Source organism: Triturus cristatus, chromosome 9, assembly GCF_964204655.1.
Source record: "Triturus cristatus chromosome 9, aTriCri1.1, whole genome shotgun sequence".
NCBI lineage: Eukaryota > Metazoa > Chordata > Amphibia > Caudata > Salamandridae > Triturus > Triturus cristatus.
In genome coordinates, this window is record NC_140592.1 from 1,192,308,389 (window position 1) to 1,192,329,557 (window position 21,169).

The window sequence follows — 21,169 nt, forward strand, 5'->3', positions numbered from 1 at the left end:
GAGATTACCTCCTGCTTGAGTAGCCGTGGATGTTCTGGTGACATCGGGCGTTGTCTGGGTGGAATGTTTGGGGGGGGGGTAGATGTTAGTTCTAGGCAGTAGCCTGACCGAATTTAGATCTTGGGGTGCATCCCCTATGTCGTCATATGGATCCCCCGATCATCATCATCCGGAGTTGGGGAAGGATGAGGTGGGGGTGGAGAGGAAGGAGGAGGTGAAGGAGGTGAAGGAGGAGAAGGTGGAGGCGGTGGAGGAGGTGGGGAAGGTAGTCTGAAAGGGGAGGTAGCAGAGTCCTTCCTCTTTTGAGGTGGAGGCGGAGCCGGTTTCTCCAATTGTCTCTTTTTGATAGAGAGCATTAAAATGTCCAGTTTTGGGATCCTTGGTTAATGTTTTTTGTAAGGAATCCGGTGTAAAAAGTTCTGGTGAGGTTGGTTGGTCCGTCGGCACCGAAGGCGTTGGGCCGTTGGTTTCTTATGTTTTTCTGCGCCGGTTCGTTGTTTGGAACCATGCTTGAAAAACTCCGGTTGTTTGGTAGGCGCCGAGATGGGTTTCGGCTTCGAAGTGTCGGTGGCCTTGTGTGCTTTGGTCGGTACCGAAGATGGTGTCGGTACCGAAGAGCTGGGTTTCGACCCCGAGTGTTTTGGTGCGGGGCTCGGTGTCGAGATGGAGGCCGGTTTCTTTTTCGGTGCCGAAGAGTGTTTATCGGCACCGACGGTGGGCTGGCTTGAGCCCAAGCTGCCGGAAGGCTTACTTGGCTTCTTTACCGGGCCCGAAAGTGCGGTGTGTGAAGCAGTGTCTCTGGTCTTGCCTAGGCCCGGAGGCGAAGGCGTGACCGAAGCCTTTTTCAGTGCCGGCGAGGGTGTGGGGGGTGGGTAGATTAGTACTCACGACCCTCTGTGCCGGAGTAATGTCTTCCACATCTGAGTCATCTGCTTTGGAGGCGCTGACGAGTCCCTTCGTCAGTGTGAGGCTGTTCTGGAGCATCGACGCCTTCTCCAAAGATGTCCTCCGGAATCGTTGTCGAGGAGTGTGCCATGGTTCTTCTGGCTCTTCGGTCTCGAATAGTCTTTTTGGACCGGAAGGACTTGCACGCCGGACAGTCTCGAACCTCGTGTTCAGGGGGGAGGCAGAGATTGCATACCTCGTGGAGATCGGTGTGGGGGAATTTGGACCCACATCGAGGGCACTTTTTAAATGGAGTCCTTTCCATTAGCCAGGACCGGAGCTTGGGTAGGCCCGAAGGCCGCCGTCGACAACTGGAACCGAAGGTCTGTGCCGATGAGAAGTCGCGTGGGGAGATCGCGTTCGAAACAATACCGCAAATTGGGGTGAAGATTGCGCGTCGATCGTCGAACTGGAAGCTGTTCGGAACCGGAGCGCGAAGATTACATCCGAGCCCGATGGCGGAAAAAAACAATCTGAGGATGGAGCCGAAGCCCATGCGCAATACGATCCAAGGGAGGAGTCGCCGAACTCGTGACTTCCAAAGACTTTCCAAGAGGAAAAACAAACTGCAAACATCCGGGCCCAACACCAGATGGCGATCTATGCACATGTGTGTAATCTGCAGCTCATATGCCTCGAACTGTTTTTTCATCGCTTCTTGAAAAAGGTGGAGGCCTTGGTTCTAGTAGCGGAAGGGTCGGGCTGCGACTAGACATTTAACAGCTCTGGTCTCCTGAATGTAAATCTCTTGGGTCACCTTTAAAGTTCTTCCCCCTAAAGCGTCGACAGGCACATGCAGGTACATCAATTGGCTACAGCCCCCAGACGTCTAGCCCCTGCATAAACTCCAGTTTTTAGTTTTAGCAGCTTAAGCTTTTAAACTATGTTAGTTTAAGCACCTTGCACTTAATTTGTTTTTAGTGTTAACGGCGTACGCCTTTTGATTATGCTACACATTGTACTTTATTTGCCTGGACCCTTTGCATATGCACCTCTTAACAACAGTCTTTGTCATTTTATCTGCCACACCTGCATTTTCTTTTTTTTAGGTTTATTTTTAGTTGCCAATGTGCACCTGCAATGCTATGGGACAGGAGGAGTTCACCGAGAAATCTGGCCAAACTCTATTGGTTCGCCTAAATTGTTTAACATACCCCCCGCCCGTCCCTTGGGTGAGACCAAGGGTATGAACAGGTTTAGGGCAGTTTCACCTTAACCTACAGAGTAGAAATTAAGTCTCTTTCTGGGGTTCGGTCTTTTAAAAAGCCAACGGCGATGGCACCACCCTTTAAAAAACTTTTTTGTTGTTGCATATATGATGATGTATTTATTTATTTGCAGCATATTGCAAAGTGAAAGTGCAGCAAGCACAATTGTGGCTTAAAAGGAAAAAGGGCACAGATGTAGAAAAGTGATACTGCCAGTAACAGCGAATTTCACTCCGACAAGTTCAAAGTACTGCACCATCGCATAAAAACTCAGTGTACGCATGAAAACAAAAGAAACTAATCTGCAATATTTAATTTCTTTTAGCAAACACTTGCAAAGTTGTAAACATAAAGAAGGGGTCCATTAGCTCAGGCCCACCAACCCAAGCTTTGAACAGCACCCCTTTTTCAAGCTGTACACATGTGAGTAGTCAAAATGCCATCACCCGCGGTCTAAGAAAGCCAATGGATGAAGCGGGCTAACCCGTTGCCTCACTCCATATGCAGGAATGAGTGCAACAAAATGAATGACAACTGAACAGAGCAAGATAATGAGGGGTCTGACTGAATGCCCTTGTATGTTTATGATTTTTTTTTTATTTTTTATTTATTAAGAGAACAGGAGACTGGTGAGATGGCCATACCTAACAAAAAAGAGCTACCTGTCTATACCTATCATTTTGTTCATTCAACCCTATGTGCAGCGCTCTGATAACCTTGGGTCATGTGCGCGCTTTATAAAACACTTCAAATAAAAATAAAAATAAATAATTAAATAAATAATTAAATAAATAAATAAATAAATAAATAATGTGTGGAGCTCTCACAGATAAAACTAACTGAGGAACATTCTACTGAGCTATATGAAGCGGAATATGATAGTTGACATCAGAAAAACCTACCTGATTTAGTTTGCGTCTCAGAAGTGTAGAGATAGTTGAGAATTTTACTTATTTGATAAAGAACTGTTGGAAATCCTTGAATGCCTTCAGGATGGCGTATACTGGAATTGTTTCTTCTGCCTATATAGAAGAAAACCATCAACAAATAGCACAGGTTAATTTAATGTACATTATCTTTCCTTTTATGTAATTCTATAAGGCCTCTTACTAAGCAGAGATACTATTTTAGGGGTGAGTGGTCTGAGGTTCTACTAACCAGTGCCGAATCGGTCAAGATCAGTAGGAGGACCTTTTTGGTTTTGTGTTTATTACCAAGGTTTGTCCTATTTCATTGGATGGCTTTCATGCGCAGTCTATGGTTCACTTGCTATATAACTCATTGCAGGAACAATTATATCATGTCTGGTGTCAAAGAACAGACTTCACTGTGGGAAAAGAGTGCTAGTTTATGAAGGAAAAGTAAGAATAATGCATTAAAAGTCCATGAAGTAATCTTACAAATCCAATGACACAGAAATGTATCATTTAAAAAACACATCTCACCTTGAACATACCTGATTCAAGAAGTAAAATCAACTGAAATGTTACATAGGTGGGAAATACTTTATTAGCTTCTGGCTTCCTTTTGGCTGTCAGCAGGGCAGGTATCGATAGGGCAGTAGTAGCACTATAGCAGGTCCAGGAGCACAACAGCTGATCAGACTGCTCTAAAAGCTGCTGATGCATGACCCACATCAGACGAGTCCATGTGAGGACCCAGGAGGAAAGTAGCAGAGCGCACATAATACTTCTTTGTATGAAGTTGGAACTGCTACCCCTGTGAAAGTTAGGGAGATTCATGCTTTCCAGCTACCGCACCCAATAAGCATGTATCAAATAATGACCTAGCATCATTCACAACACTGAAGTAAGCAATATCATTCTGCAATATTGTTTGTTACTGAATGTTGTGTGCAGCTGCTGTTTGATTACCTCATCTTGATTCTCTACCTCATGACAACACAGGCTTTAAAGTCTTGGTTAACTACATGTAATTGCAAGGTCAGAATCCTCAAAGAAATATAATGTAAATACATATTGCAGTGTGCTTCTACTTTAAGTTCCCGTTTGTATCAGGTGTACCATTTTCACTGCACGACTGGTGGGAGATACATTTGTTACTTCTGTAACCCTGCAAGCAATGTAATTACATATATTCGGTTTTATAGGCAATAACATGACGAGGAGGAGCCTAATTACGTATATTCTGTTTTTATAGGCAACAACAGGACAAGTGAGGAGGAGCCTAAGGGTCATGTGTATACAGTGTTGTACGTTTTCAGGAAGCTCCTTTAGGGTTGCTGATTTAGATCAAAAGGCTCAGCTTGGAAATACACATGATGAATCTCAAAATAGCAAAACATGTACTTTACAAACGCCAATCTAATACAGCATTTGTTTTAACAGTAACTTCCCCCAGAATGACTTTAGAAGTACTAGAGTTTAAGTATCCATTTGAAAATATAAAAGCATCCATCCCATGGTCTCCATCCAATGAGTATTTTACCAATATAAAGATGGCTGAAGGGATTTGCTTCTGAATTTTGTGCATACGATTGCTTCACGCATTCACTCGCACTTCAAGTATTAAATGTTCAACTTTGAACTTTTTTTTTACTGATACAACACAATGGTTACTTCACATGACGAGAAGTAAGGAGTATTTCAATACTTTGTTAATCAAACAGTAATTGCATTTATCCGAACCCACGTATATGCATTTCGGTTCACGGCAATAGTGCAGTTCTAAGCTCCCAGGTCATGTCCAACTTGAAAGCAAAACATTTAACGTCAAAATCCAAAACACCAAAACCCACCTTTAGTCTCTAGATTACTAAGCAGTTGTCTCTCTGCCGTTTGCAAAAGCTGCTTGCAGGTCTTCCAGAGATAGGCCTGTGTGCAAGCCAAGTCAAAGGCAGCCATGGCTGCTGGGCAGAGGTCATCCAGTACGCCTTTCAATGGATCGATGGACTCGAGCTGGATGCTGTTGGTCCAGAAGTCCTCCTGCAGTGTTGGAATGGTAATAGGTGATGTAGCGAGCAGCTTGTCAGTAACATCTGAGATGGAATAAACTACCATTCCTGCACAGAAGTAGAAGATACAGTTGTCAGCAATGCATCTTATTTTAATTAATGAGACATAGATTTCATTTAAATTCTTACTACAAAGAATATTCTCTCAATAAGGAATCCAATGAGTAATGCTTGCATAAAGTATTCATAGTGGATCATGCAGTGGTTCTAAATGTTTTTAAAGCTGACCATGCCACCGATTTTGCCTTTGAGAAAGTGGGGGAATGAGTATGAAGTCTCAAGGCAACCACGCACTTCTCCAATGTCGCACGAACTTGAGATGAAAGGAACCATCTGCCTTAGGATAGTAGCATTAGCCGCTATTACTTCCTGTGAAAAGTCCATCGTAAGTCATGAACAGATACTCATACACTGATAAAGGATCTACATATTGTTGCACCTCCTGAGGTGAAAAAACCTGGAATTGAGACCAGAAAATAAGAAGCATATGTGATTTTAGTTAAGTCCTTGTGTAAGACTATGTAAGATTCTATTTGAAAAGAGCATAAAGCTAGCCAACTCCTCTGGCAGAGGTAACTGGTAAGAGAAAGTTAGTCTTCTAGGTTATCACGTCTATGTTTAAAGAAGCCAAAGGCTCAAATGGGTTGCGTTTTAGAGAGGCTCAATTTACACTACACCTTGAAGAGTCTGGTATTTAATGGGAGGATGGAGATTAAGATTCAATTGTAGTGATGCGGAATAGCCTACGTTTTCACAGAAATGGTATCATATCTTTTGAGGTAATGCCTGCAAGTGTTGATAAAGATCCCCGGTTCCACTCACAGAAGGGCTGAACAATACGATATCATTCAAAGAAGCTGTGAAAGGATTTCATTTTCTCTTCAATCGCCAGCATGCCAGGATCTAAGCCACATAGTTTTGTATTGCCTACTGCGTCATCCTTGATATCAGCACACATATTGGCAGTGTAATCTTCAGAGATATTTACATGTGCTTAAATGGCACAAACCGTAGGTGAAGGGTTAATTCTTACCCCCCTGCTCCCTGCTGGGCTATGAGATCTCAAACCAGAGGACACACAGGATTGCTCTGACAGGAACTGGAGCTCTGAGAATTTGAACTAGTACCCGTTATATTATGTTAATATTATTTATACAGTGCATGTACACCCTAAGGTTTCTTAGTGCCAAAAGGTAACAATAGTAAGAGTGGGAAGACGCACTGCTTTAGTAGCTTACAGATGAAATGCTTGTTTAAATAATAAAGTTTTTAACTCTGTCCAAAACCTCATAAAGTCAGTAATAAGGCAAAAGGGCAAGAGGAAGAGAGCTCCAAAGGGTTGGAGCTAGTACCAAAAATCTAAAACCTAATACCTAATACCACCCATCCTTTTCTTTTTAAAAGTCGGGATAGTCAGTAAGTTGTTAAAGTCAGTGAGTTTAAGCTCACTGACTATACTTTACAAATGGTCAATTCAGAACTGGAATCGCTTACTTAAAGAGTTGCTTTTACAAAGGAAGTGAAAAACAATTATGAAAAACGAGAACACTCACCATGTCCATCACCACAGCAATCATGACCTCCATTTACTCCAGAGCTCCGACCGACCCCTGCCCACACCACATTTTCAATGTGGGACAAAAGGAAATCAGCAGCGCACTCGCAATCATCCTCAACTCTTCCATCACCACTGCCACATTCCCCATCGCCTGGAAACACACAGAGGTGAAAGCCCTCCAGAAGAAGCCCTCCGCCAACCCGAGCGAACTCAAGAACAACCGCCCTATCTCAAAGCTCCCCTTCCCGGCCAAGAGCCTGGAGAAAGCCATGAAGCGCCAGCTCATCAATCACCTGGAAGAAAACAACCTACCCGACGCCTCCCAGTCCGGCTGCTGCTCAAACCACAGCAGCAAGTCCGCCCTGATAGTTGCAGCCGACGACATAAGAGCCATCCTCAATCGACGCGAGCCTACAGCTTTGATCCTTCTCGACCTCTCATTGGCCTTCAACACCCTATCCCACCACACCCTCATTGCCAGACTCCACCACATCGGCATCAAAGGAAACGCCTTCAAGTGGGTCTCCTCCTTCCTCACAGGATGCACACAAAGGGTCCATCTCTGAACCCAAATACATAATTGTAGAGTCCGTCTGGGATCCTTCCTCAGCCCCACCGTCTTCAAAGCCTACTTGACCCCCACTGGCCGACATCGTCCGCACTCACGGAATCAACATCATCTCATACATGGATGACACCCAACTCATCCTCTCCCTCTCAGAAGACACCCCCACCACCAAACGTAACTTCCAGAACACCATGACCAACGTCACCAAATAGATGAAATCAAACTGCCTGAAACTGAACACTGACAAAACCGAAGTTCTCATCTTCGGAAACGGCTCCTCCCCATGGAACGGACACATGGTGGCCCTCAGCACTCTTACCCTCTTCGACCCCCACCAAGCACGCTTGCAACCTCTGCATCATCCTGGATAGTGACCTCTCCATGAAACACCAGGTCAACGCAGTCTCCTCCTCATGCTTCTATACCCTTCGCATGCTTCACAAGATTTTCGGGAGGATCACCATCAGCACCAGGAAAACAGTAACCCAAGCCTTGATCATCAGCGGACTAGACTACTCTGGATCCACCACCCAGCTCCTCAATAAAAACAACTTGTAAAGTTTGGGCCCAACATTAGAAGGCAGGAGTTTGTGTACCTGCAGCCAACACATGCTACGAATATACTTATTTTCCCAAGATGTTTTGAGAACATGTTGCGAGAATAACATCCATGAGATAATTCTAGCGATAAGAATTGAGTTTTCAAAAGCATCTTGTAAACATCACTGCAAATCAAAAGTATCAGTTATAAACGCAAGCGTACAGCATCATGAACCTGCATGCTTTCTTAGCATAGAACTTATACTAAAGCCCATATTATGTCAGTCCACTAAGAGGCAGGGGACACAGACCATACATTGTGAAATTAATTGTGCACCATCTCAAGCACCTACTCTTCCCTTTGCAATTCACTCTGTGAAAGCATTGCACAACAAACCTTCATGTCATACATAATTCAGATATTTTGTGCTACAATGATCCCTAGGGAGGTAGGGATAGGAAGTAACAAATGAATACAGACCCAATCAGTGCTGTATTGGTTAACTTATCCAGCCGGACAGAGGTTCAATATTTATCAGCAAGTTTTTGGGATATAAACAAACACAAATACTGAAAAGTGGGACACAAGCCTGCATCCTACTACACAAACATACAAACATAAAATAGGGAGACCATTTAAGCGAGGCTCAGGCAACGCTTACGGTTTGTTTTGACAAGTAGTATGAATTTTAAGAAATAAATCGCAAGTAACGTCTCTACACAGTTAATAAAGACATCACATTTAGTGCATGAGGCGTTTTAAGGTGTCGACGGCGTTTCGATCCAAGTGAGAAATGCGTGGATCATCTTCAGGACATTACATTAGCATGCCTGTATATAAGTGCCTAAGATAACGGCCGTCGCAGATATGCGGTACTGGCAGGTCGAGGATCAAGGGGCACTTCAGGGAACACTTCAAGAGGGGCTGCGTGTAATACGACTTAGCGATGGCCTCAAGTAAAGAAATTGGAAGGATTCACGGGAGTGGAGCCACAGGCGTGTGCTCGGACGGTGACGGCCGTTATCTTAGGCACTTATATACAGGCATGCTAATATAAAGTCTTGAAGATGATCCACGCATTGCTCACTTGGATCGAAACGCCGTCGACACCTTAAAACGCCTCATGCACTAAACGTGATGTCATTATTAACTGTGTAGAGACGTTACTTGCGATTTGTTTCTTAAAATTCATACTACTTGTCAAAACAAACCGTAAGCGTTGCCTGAGCCTCGCTTAAATATTCTCCCTATTTTATGTTTGTATGTTTGTGTAGTAGGATGTAGGCTTGTGTCCCACTTTTCAGTATTTGTGTTTGTTTATATACAAAAAACTTGCTGATAAATTAAATATTGAACCTCTGTTCGGCTGGATAAGTTAACCAATACAGCACTGATTGGGTCTGTATTCATTTGTTACTTCCTATCCCTACCTCCCAAGGAACCATTGTAGCACAAAATAATTGATTCCCGAGGTCCCTGGCTGACTTTACTTGGATCCCCTTGTTGTTTGAAAAGATACACAATTCAGAGACAATAACTATAGCTTGTTTGGGATGTTAGGATGAAATTTCTTCCCACTGCATTTACTGATCTGGCTTGCAATAAAACACTGTATTCAACGTATGCCCGAGGCACTAAACACAAAAGTATTAATTGCATATTTAGAAGAAGATTCCTGCAGCCTAAAAGAAGATTCATGCAGCCAAAGAGTAATATCCAAAACCCCCATTCATACTATTAATGATCTCTAAACCCAAGAAAATGACAAAAGTGACAAATCCTTTAGTCATACTCCGTCAACTTCAGAAGATTACTCTCACCACCATTAATGAACACCCAGTGCAATTTAAAAAAAGACTGAACACCTACCCTACCACTAAGGATAAGCCCTTCAACAATTCAACCGATATATAGGACTCCACTTGAGGCTCTCAAGACCCACTATTCACACCTACATCACATGCCCAAAGAAAATGCTGACCTACCTATCACTAAATCTAATGAACAGTTTTTGTTAATTCTGGCACATGCACCTCCTGTGATGTAACGTGCATGTAAGGCATCAGTAAGAAAAAGAATGATGGCGAGCCATTAATAATATCAAGAAAGTTGGGCAGCTACATTAGTATGGCCCCATCCTATCTGTGCATAGTGCACATTCTTAAACACAGGCAGAAAGACAAACAAAGAAGTAAGATCAAGCCATGATATAAGGTTATAGAAATCACTCAAGATTTACAGACAGAATTAAAAGTGTATTTTATAGGCTCCTTTGAGACACAGGACATTTTAAAGCTTATGATTGACTAAAATAAGACTTCCTGGCTTTCAGCCAAGATGAATACAGATCCTTCTGAAACAAAGCAAGCAATGCTATGAGAGTAAATATTTGCTAAGCTCGCTCACATTTGCTGACAATAGACAAGTTCCAATACCAGTACAAACTGAGAACCTATTTTTGTGTACCCTAGGTTTCTGCTTGCATCTTTGTGTGCATTAATCATGTTTCCTATATTTTCCTTCCTGTCATCTTACCATTACTTACTCACAACCCCTTTTTCTCACACTTTGCACAGTGAACCAGTTGCCTCCGCATGATCAGGCAGCAAGTATTCAAATAATAAAATAACTATTTTTTTAAATTACAGACACCAGCAGGGAATTTGTTTGGACTTAAAATGTGTGAGTAGAGTAGCCTTTCTTGGGAGGGGTTGGGATATGAAATATAACAAAATAAATGTATTTCTGTAAGAAAGACAAAACTATGTAAACTTTCACAAACCTCCACAGCCAGCTCAATTATCTCCTTGGGCAATTTAACACTGGTCAATAACACAGAAAACCACAAGAGTTGCCCCCTCTACAGGTAACCAGCAGCAAAAAAACACTTGCAACCTTGAAGTAATGATATGGTCTCCTATTCCTGAACACCTTGTTTCTGTCTGAGATTGTGGTCACCACAGAACATCAGAAGAGGAAACCATTGCATGGTGCTATTGTACCTCCAAATGCTTGTGGTTTCCAACCTAACAGAGGCAAAACATATTTGTGTGCTGGATTTGCATTTACAATGACTTGGGGTCCTTGCTCTAACCAGATACCAGAATTCATTTTCATCCAATTGGGACCATCAAGAGGCTTGTGGGTCTCTGTGTATCAAAGAAAGGCCAAAATCATATGATTTTGTGTGGCCAAATGCATCTGGTATCAATTGTATCTGGAAAGGGAGCTAAGAAACTGCTTGCAATGTAAATCTTTTATCTTGCAGTCTGTGTTGTTCTCCAAAATGAACAATTAAGCACTGGCTAAACTGTGCAGTCAATTGTTTGTGAATCTAATCAAAGGACGGAAAACATTTGTTAGCATTTACAGCAGCATTCCTAATGTTTGAGGATCACTTGTTACCTGCAGCAACTGCAGTTCCAATGACCTGCATCGTAGACCGATTACTTCCAGACCGCCTCCTGATGTTGACCTCTGATGTTTGATTTTCAATTTTATGCTCCACCTTGGCAAGTTCCCTTACCACGTCCTGATAGCGCTCCATGAAGATCAGCTCACCATAGCAGGCAGAGGATTCCAAATTGAACATCAGGACCACCTGCAATGTTGGAGAAACCTTTTGTATGATAGCAATGGAAATGTCCCTTTCTAATAATAAAAAAAAAACTCCAATAGATAGGCCACTGGATGTCTCCATATCTGTAGGTTTAGTGATTTACACATTAGTTTGAATGCATGAATCGTAACTTCTAATTGTTGATCTGCAGTGATGCACAGAGCAAGCTCAGATACATCACTAGATCCACTGTAAATGGAGAGCACTCATAAGCGAGACTACACCATCAAATGTCACAATTCAACACAAAGCAGACAGACATAAGAAGTGGGTGATAATTCCCTACTTTAAGGATAACAAACTAGACCCTAGATAAGGGATACATTTACAAGATCCATGAAGGCAGGACCAGCACTTTGAATTCCTTGTTCATGTAACTGGGCAGTGCCCCATTCGTATACACAGAGGCTTTAATTTTGAGTTGATAGAATATGAAACAGACTAACATGGCCACGCACATTAAGAGGAGTCCTGTCTTTTAACTACTATACATTTCTGCCATTTCCATTTTAAAGCATCTCAATATCTTTGCAGTTGTGTCTGTTTAGCCCAACTGAACTCTTTCAGGGACATCGATTGGTAAACACACAGACAATCTTGACTATTTCTGTTGACTGACCGGTTACTTTATAAGACCTGTTGAAGAGGTAAGACCTGTGTATCCGCCTCTGTTTTATGTTGATGCTATAGCCTCATTCATTTATCCATTGTCAATGTAATTAATCTGTACTTTTTAATCCCCCCCATTGCCAGCTTTTTACGAAATTGTAGATTAATACAACTTGCTGATTTCGCCCACAAAGGTGTCATTATATTCGGTGTTCCATTATGGCTTCTCTAAAGCAAAGTATAGTTTGAAATTGTTATGTAACAAGTGTACATAAGCTCAAACGAGTAAATGGTTGTGGCGGGATCTCTGTGACCATTAACTCTTCATAAGTGACTACTGCCAATCAGTCTCCTGCAACCCCTTGTATGCACCTTGCTAAATATGGCAATTTAAACATCTGTGAAATAGGCTTCCCTCAAGCAAACAACATAGCAAAGTGATAATATCATACATTTTCAGTTTGTGTTTATGGGGGTTGGATAAATACCAGTTTAAAAATGGGGTTATTGTTTTTCATATGTTGGTTCTGATGTATGTACTGTACCTCCACCTGCAATTTTTGGGCTGCAGTCTGTCTTTGAGAAATGCTCACCAGCAACTGGTGTGACATTCATATGTTGCAGAAGTCCGGATTTTTTTTAAAGGGACTGTACACTGGTGGCACTGACAAGAAGGTGTCAGTTGTCTCCTGCATGGGTCTACACCTGCATTTCTTCAAGTGCATTTGAAGATTGCTAGGCTAGGAGGTCAACTACCGACAAATAGATGAATACAGCTTTTGGACATTCTACCTACAAGTTACTGGAATGTGTTTCTACATCTCTATTTAATGGGTGAGAGTTTGCGGGAACTAGCGAGAGCATAAAACTCGAAGGGAAAGAGCCTATTTGACAATATTCCTAAAGGACACAGGATATTTATGTGCCAAAAAGGCTAATTAGCATACTAAGGATATAACTGAAGGAACACGTTACTTTGTACCTACCTGTTTGCAGCCTGCAGTTCTAAAGATTCACATGCTCTGCATACACCTGCCATCTAGTGTTGAGGAGTAATCTTGAAGGCATTTTGGTCACAAGATATCCCATGACCCTTCTCTCTCCCCGCAATGCACCCGGACAAAGACTCTACCTTGTAATGTCAGTGGAGTGGAGTGATGGCAAACAGAAATAATGTACTGTGAAAATGTGAGACAAAACATTCAAGATCATGCTTTAGCACTACAAGTTACAGAGTAACATTTTCTTATCCCTCCATGTGTGGCTGTATGCAGATGTTCTGCATAGATAGTAAAGCAGTTCCTCCTCTAAGGGAGGTCTAGCGACCAGATGATGCAGATGCTGAGTTATGTATGTATACAGTATTTATAAAGTGAGAACCTGGCCAAAAGGCAGAGAGCGCTACACATGGTCAAAGATAAGCATAACGTCAAAGAGTATTAGGCGAGGTAGCCGAGTTGTGGACGGTTGATGCATTGTGATGTAGTGTTCTTTAAAGGGGCGAGTCTTCAACTCTTTCCTAAATAGGAGTGGCAGCATTCCTGATGGATACAGGGATGTTCCAGATCCTGGGTACCACCAAGATGGTGAGCTTATCTGCAAGGTAAGTGGGGGTGCTGGTAATTACAGTATTGCAAAAGATGCAGCAGGTTTCGAAGATGGCACTTGCCGGCAATGAGAACCAATGGAGTTTTGCTCATCATGGGGGTGATGTGACCATATTTCATCAGGCTTTGGATGAGACATGCTGCGGCTGTAAGATGCCTCTATAGGGGTCAGTGCAGTGTCTGGGAAGCTATGGAGCAGGGTATTACCACTACTCAGATGTGAGAGTAGGAGGGCTTTACAAGCATTTCTAAAATCGGTTTCTGGAAGAAAATGGAATGACTTCATTTGGAAACGAGAGCTAGCACTAGTCTGTCTTTACTTTTTATCACAATGAGTTCTTTGGTGTCCAGGGTAAATCCAAGAGACCTAACATTCAGTGAAAATTAGGGTGTGCAGCTGTCAAGTAACAGGTTATTGGGTCAGGTTTACACTGTATTCTGTTAGTTTTTCACGTCAAATTACAGGATTTCTATTGTGGTTGGGATGAGCTTCACGTGCACCGCACATCCAGGTCTGGAAGAAATGAAAGCAGGTTTTGAGATCCTCACCTGCTCTCCCTGCCGCCTGTCAATGCTGCGACTGCCAGCCTGACTTGCCAGCCCTCAGTACTCTAGGCTCAGCCCCAAGTTTTCTGGGACCTAGGCCCAGGACCAGCACTATGCCATTTAATGCTCCTCCTGTGCCGTTTTTCCCGCTCTTCCCACCCACCACCTCCCCAGTGCCCTTCTCAGGACCTATTTAATGGAAGCCGCAAGGTGGCTGCTGCAGCGGGCCCGCCACTGGCATGCCAAAGGCCCGCCACTGGCATGCCAAAGGCAAGCCACTCTACACCCATCCATGCCTGGATTGCGCCCAGCGCCAGAAACCCTAGTCCTCCCGTGACCCTCCACTCAACCACCAAAGAGCTCCTGTCCCTGGACCCTAGACACCGAAATATCAACTGCTGCACCTCCTACCCGCAAACCATAAAATGACCCTTCAACTGCAGTTTCTCCTGCAACATAGGACTGCCAGTCCACACAGGATTCCACGCCACATCTGCCTGGAAGACCACAAACAACCCGGAAGCGCTCCATTGCCTCTTGCTCGATGAAAAATCCCTCTGCAAACTTCACGGAAACCTGGGACACCATCACCACCCTCTACCCTAACCTCACCTTCATCAACAAAACATGGCTCAGCCCCTCCTCGAACCCCGACATTGCCACCGCAACAATCATCGGCTGCTAGATGATCCTTGGAGACCGCACCAACAAGCACGGTGGAGGTATCGCCATCATCTTCAAGGAAACCATCCAATGCATAACCACCAATAACGACCATACTACCCTCATGCAACACCTCAACCTCCAGCTACAGACTGACGACAAGACCACGGTAAGAGGCACCTTTGTATACAGGCCCACAGGACCTTGAACGGCTTTCTGCAACGCCATCACCAACCTCATCATTGCAGTCAGGACTCCTCAGGACCTCCTCAGACAGACCCACATCACCTCCACCTCCACCTCAGAAGCCTCCACTGGCTCCCTATCCAAAAGAGATGCCAGTTCAAGATCCTCACACACGTCTAAAAAGTCCTATACAATCAAGGACCAGCCTACATCAACCACTGACTCAACTTCCATCACCCATAAGACACCTGCGCTCCCCCTCACTAGCCCTTATTCACACCCCCACATACGTCGCAGCCGCAGTAGGGGCAGTTCCTTCGCATACATCGCCTCCAGGACCTGGAACGACCAGCCCCTCCACCTCTGGACTGCTCCCTCCCAGGAAGACCTTAGAATGAGACTCAAGACCTTGCTTTTAAACGCAGATGCCAAGCAACCAGATGCTCAGCAGGGTGACAGTACCGCGCCCTACAAACGCTGATTGAGATGTTAAATGTCTGAAGTAGGAGAGACTTTCAAGTAGAGTTGTGTATCATCAGCATACTGGTGAATAGTATTGCTCTTATCTGTGAGTAAAGCACCAAGCAACTTTATGTAAAGGTTGAAGATGACAGGAAACTTTATGGAGCCCTAGTGGACTCCATAAGGGATAAGGATCTTTTTTGGACTGAAGGTGCTCATGTGACCAAACAAGTGTTGGTTGGAAAGATAGAAGGATAACCAGTGACTGACACTGCCCATGAATGCCATTCAATAGTGCATATAAGAGTGGAACGGTCAACTGTGTAGAACGCAGCTGAGAGATCCAGTAATATCAGGAAGCAGGGATCATCGGTATCTGTGGCCACGAGGGCATTGTCTATGATGTGTAAGGCAGCGGTCTCCATGCTGCAGAGTGATCTGAAGCCATATTGGCAGTCATGCAGCAGATAGTTAGCATCGAAGTGACTGCTTTTTTCAATGACCTTGCTAATGAATGGTAGGTGAGCGAGGGCTGGTAGTTAGCAGTGCTGTTGGGGTCTAATGTAGGTTTCTTTAGAATTAGGAGGATCTGGTCTATTTTGATAGATTCTGGGAAGGTTCCTTGAGTGAGGGAGGCATTGTCTAGGCTAAGTAGCGGTAACAGTGTCTCCTCAAAGAGAGTTCTGATTAAGTATGACGGTAAGACATAATCTTCATAAGAAGTTGTCGGGTCTGGTAGCATAGTGGACTAATGTGTCCATTGTAGGGGCCTGTGTTCCACCTCATGGTCACAGGTTCAAATCCTGATGGGTCCACTCAACCTTTTCACCTTCTGAGGTCAACAAAATGAGTACCATTGAGCAGGGTAACAATAAACTGTTACTCAGTGCCAAGATAATTGTAATAATTTACTTTTATTTGATTTTCTTAAAATCATAAAAGGGTGAACATCCCACCATGAAAATGTACTGCAGATGTATGGGATAAAAGATTTCAATAAAACAATTTTGTAATAATGACTTGCACATGGTGTAATTTGTTCCCAGGTCTGAGAATTTATTATAAGTTACTTCGACCACAAGACTTTAAAAATTAGTTATAGACATATGTGTGCCTCCTATTTCGAGTAAAGTGCTTGTACTGAAAAGGGGAAGGGGGAGAGAGAAAGTGCAAGATAAAATTCTGGAAAGGACTCAGCCCGACTACATGATGGAGTGCGGGTCATCTGTCCTTTTTTCCGAGTTCTTTTGTAGCGGAGTCCTTCTTTCCAAGTTCTTGTACTGCTAAGTTCAAGAATAGACATATATGTGCCTCCTATTTCAAGTAAAGTGCTTGAGCTTAAAAGTGGAAGTGGAGAGAGGGAAAGTGCAGCTAAAAAGTTCTGGAAAGGACTCGGCCCGACTGCACGATTGAGTACCGGTCATTTATCCTTCTTTCTAAGTTATTTTGTCCCCGAGTCCATCTTTTCAAGTTCTTTGCTGCCAAGTTCAAGAATTTAATAGTCTTACAAGACAGTTGGACAGAGGAGCCACTAAGACATTTTATGATATCCGCTCTGCAAGTCCTTATTTGTGTTTACCTTAAAGCTGGTCGTAAAAGGATCTTCCTTGCATCGTGTAAAGCCGGGCAAATGCACAGTAGGTGTAATAGCGACTCTGCTCCATTACCACAGAGGCGGCAGTCCGAAGTTGACCAGGTCCATAGCCATTTTGGAATAAGATCTTTTGTCGTGAAGGACCCCAGTGTCCATAGGGTCAGTTTCCGCTTGTAGTAGTCTGGGAGGCCTTCTTGTAAATATGGTTGTGGTTTCAGCTGTTTATAGGTTGGCATCAACATTCATGCATGACTTTTGTCGGCCAATAAACCTTTATCTGTTTGCAACTTTGTTTGTTTGATTGATTTATTGGTAATTTGTTTGAATGCGGAGTATGGAATTGGTTGTGCCAGGCTTCCTCGAGGTTTAGTGTTAAAAGAGCTTGTTTTAAAATTCGAACTATAGACTGGTTCTGCCTTGATTGTTTTTCAACCTCCTCCCAGCAGTGATGGGCTATCGTGTTGTCTTCAGCTGCCCTCATTTTCCAGAAGTACTTGACCATGGCTCCTTGTCTGGCCAGTATCTGGGTTTTTTTTAGTCCGTATTCCAGACGTATCTGCGCCTGAGAGATAGGACGTGTGTGAGAAGTTGGCCTGGTATATGATGTTCACTAGTTAAAGTGACCACCTTGTACCATGCCAAGCAACCCTTATGGTGTGGTTGTAAGTCAACCTTTTCGGACCAGCTGCCCTAGTGGTAGCGTAGTCTAAGCAGTCTTTGAGGCTAAACTCGTGAAACGTGTTAAGCAGGCTGTTTTACCAAATGTAACCCCCCTTTATACCAATGAAAGGACACCACACAGATATATATTGAAAATATATATGTATTTATTTCTCAAAGTATCCCCTAGACTCTTTATGAGCACAGGAGCACAAATCGTTAAACAAGAATACGTTAGAATACACAGAAGTTGCACTTTATATGGATAGGCCCTGGTGGCCACTCGAACCATATACTAAAATAGTGGTATAAGTACCACGAACAGAAAAGGGAAAAGGCCTAGGGCCTCTAAAATCGCTGGGCCTACAAGGAGCTAACTTTAGTTAGTGACCAGGAGGTCCACGGGTTGCGTGTGCAGAGCAAATAGTCACACGCGGGCTCCCATAGGTTTTCAATGGGTGCGTAAAAGTTACAAAGTTTCTGCAAAAAGGATCTTCCGGATGGACTATGAACTCAAGATTGGAAACACAGACACTAGAGATGTTACTCTACACTTGGGCACCGGAGTGCCAGCTTTACCTCACCCACAGGAAGCGGGTGCATAGGTCTCGAAGTGCGTCGGGTTTCTTCGATCTGTTCAATGGAGCCTGAAGACAAAGATGCTGCAGGCGGTCGGTCCGGAAGAGATGCGGTGGATCCCAGAGTGGATCGGAGTTGTAGAAGACCTGAAAGCAGAGGGGACAGTGTTCACAGTCACTAGCCAGTGACCAGCGTGGCACCAGGTGGGTACCAGGCGATGTCGGGTGCAAACAGGAGGAAAGGTGCAGCTTGTCTCTGCAGCCACGTGGTCCCTGAAGGTCGACGTCGTCCAGGAGTCGGTTCACGAGCTGTCCCACGCAGGCTCTCGCTGTCGGCGGTGTCGGCGACTTGATCGAAGCAAACAGGCTTTGGCAAAAGCAATTGTTGTGGAAAACGAAATAAGCTGATGGCTCTGACCAGCAAGGTCAGAGGGACTGCTCCTTTGGAGGGGAGCAAGGGCCAGTCTGGAGCAACCAGACCAGCGGTGTAGTTCTTGAAGTTCGTCGCCAAGATGGCCACTAGCCAACGGGCCAGCAACCGGTTAGGCGCGTCGAGTGGCAAAATGCAGAGGGGCCCCACGCAGATCGTGGAGATGCTGGAGGGCTCACCTTTGGTGCAGATGCTGCTCGGGTGTTGGGCTTCTCAGATCCCAAAGCACAACTTGGAGGGAGCCTCGGTTATTGCGCTTGCAGCTTGTCGTGGTCTTTTCAAGATGGCTGGCTCCACGTGTCTCGGTGCCTCCACGGGTTCCTTCTTTTCAGGGACTGTGGATCGGGCGGTGAGAGGTCTGGAGGTCCAGGTCTTGTCAGTCTCTGGGCTCGGGCTCCGGCGGGAGGCGGCGGCAAAGCAGACGTTGATTCGCTGGATGGTGCTTGCGTTAGCAAGGTGGTCACTCCCTGACCACAGGGGAGATTGGCTTCAGTCCTCTGTGCGGCAGAGCGTCGAAGTTCCCGTCTTCTTCTTGTAGTTAAGTTGATTCCAGGATGTCTGAAGTCTTAGGACACAGCTCCTACCTTTAAGCGGATTCTAGGGGCCGGACTACCTGCTAGGTCCCTCCCTAAGGGTGGGACCAGGAAGGGGGTGGTTACACCCCCAATCCTTTGTCCAGCTCGCCCCAGGTCCAGGGCTGGTGTGCCCCAGGACCGGTTTGAACTGGCATATGCACCGAGGCTCCTTGTGAGCCTCAGGCATGTCTGGTTTCTTTCAAGCCCTACCTGACCAATACACAAAATCCTGTCTGGGGTGGTGCACGCACCTCCCCTGGCAGGAAACCCTTTGTCCACACCTCCCAAGCTGGAAAGACTCCCAGCAGCAGGAGGGCAGACTTGTGTCTGTGGTGGCAGCATCCATTTTGTGGAGCTGAGGCTATGTCTGATTTTACCCGGGTTTCAGGTACTGTACATGTCGTGTCCCTCTAGAAGGGTGGAATGCTAACCCCGTCGCCAGAATTAGCGAGGGGTTAGTATTCCAATTCGTATGACACCTTACTCGACATGTTTTGATAAAGCCAAACCAAAGATAGCATTTAACCGCGAGGTTCATAATGCACTTAAGAGTATATGGTATGACGATATCTGGAAACAGTAGAAGGAAGTTGTTCCGACCACTGCAGACAGGCTCAGCTCATGCCAGAGCACCATCTCACATGGAACCAAGCACTCTGCCTTCAGGATTGTTAAGGCCTGCCATAGGAGTGACTTATAGGTTAACATGTGTCCCATTTAAGGTTAGGTGTAGGTATACTACACCTAAGTAAGAGGTGGTTACACCAACTTACCCCAGCTGAGTGATCAGCCAGTTGTGTCAAATTTGTTAAGCCAGGCCAGGGGTGGCACAATACATGCTTCAGCCCCTGGTAGGCCTTAGATACACCAATGCCCTGGGTACCTAGTGTACACTGGTACAGGGGCTCACAGGGTGATCCACTTCCAATTGGTTATGCACCTAGGGTGCATAGTGTAAATTTAGTAGAGAGAACAGCAGGCTGGGGGTCTGATTGGCAGGCCCACAGCCTCAATATGTCAAAAACCAGTGAAGCAAAAAGCAAAAATTTGGGGTGACCATAGGATAGCAGACCCTACTCTCCTACAACGTGGGTTTATAAACAGTTTCTTGAATAATCTGGACTGGGCTAAATTTAGGGTTGTGGACTCATGGTGTTTAGCATTTAAGAGCCGTACGTAATAGATTGCAACAATTTTGCTGCTACGACCTTTAGTAGATGGTTTGTTGAACTACTGCTTAGTTTTTTCTGCAGAGTTTTAAAGGCAAATAATAATTGTTTTATTTTGGTTTGACCGTGGTCTTGATGTTGTTTCTAGTTTAGTTGGCGATCTAGAAGGACCCCCAAATATTTGTATGCACCCACCTGCGAAAGGATGCTTGAATTTATCCTCCAGACGAAATTCTGGCGTTTTTTATGGGTGCTAGAGAAGCATAAGACATTAGATTTTTTTAGATTAATTATTAGTTGTTCTTTTAAGATATATAGCGCGAGTTGGGAGATCAGCCGCTGCAAACGAAGTGGAGTTTGGGAGAGCAGCACAATGTCGTCCACGTATTGCAGGCTCATTATTGGTGTCTTTCCCAATTTGGGAGGGTCGCCCTGAATAAGACAAAGGTTGCTCTCTAAGTCCGCGGTGTAGATGTTGAATAAGCTGGGCGCCAGGACACATCCCTGCTCTAGCCCGTTGGTTGTCAAGAATTTCTTAGTTAGGCTCCGGCCATCCCCTTTTTTTATTTGAACCCAGGTTTGCGAGTAAAGGTTGACCCTCCCAATAATTTAGGAGGGGCTCCCCAAGCTTTCATTTTGGCCTATAGCTTGGATCGTGGCACTTTATCGAAAGCTGT

At 44.5% G+C, this 21,169-nt stretch overlaps 1 protein-coding gene across 2 annotated transcripts in view; it reads right to left on the bottom strand.

The window, feature by feature from the left end:
• Positions 1–21,169, bottom strand: part of ZFYVE26 (zinc finger FYVE-type containing 26) — a 740,905-nt gene that overhangs the window by 552,420 nt on the left and 167,316 nt on the right. For both annotated transcript variants that reach the window (XM_085627201.1, XM_085627200.1), the window contains exons 14-16: positions 11,200–11,395; positions 4,912–5,175; positions 3,056–3,175 (exon numbers count right to left, since the gene is read on the bottom strand). In XM_085627201.1, coding sequence (XP_085483327.1) covers positions 3,056–3,175; positions 4,912–5,175; positions 11,200–11,395 — 580 coding nt within the window. The remainder of the gene's footprint in view (positions 1–3,055; positions 3,176–4,911; positions 5,176–11,199; positions 11,396–21,169) is intronic.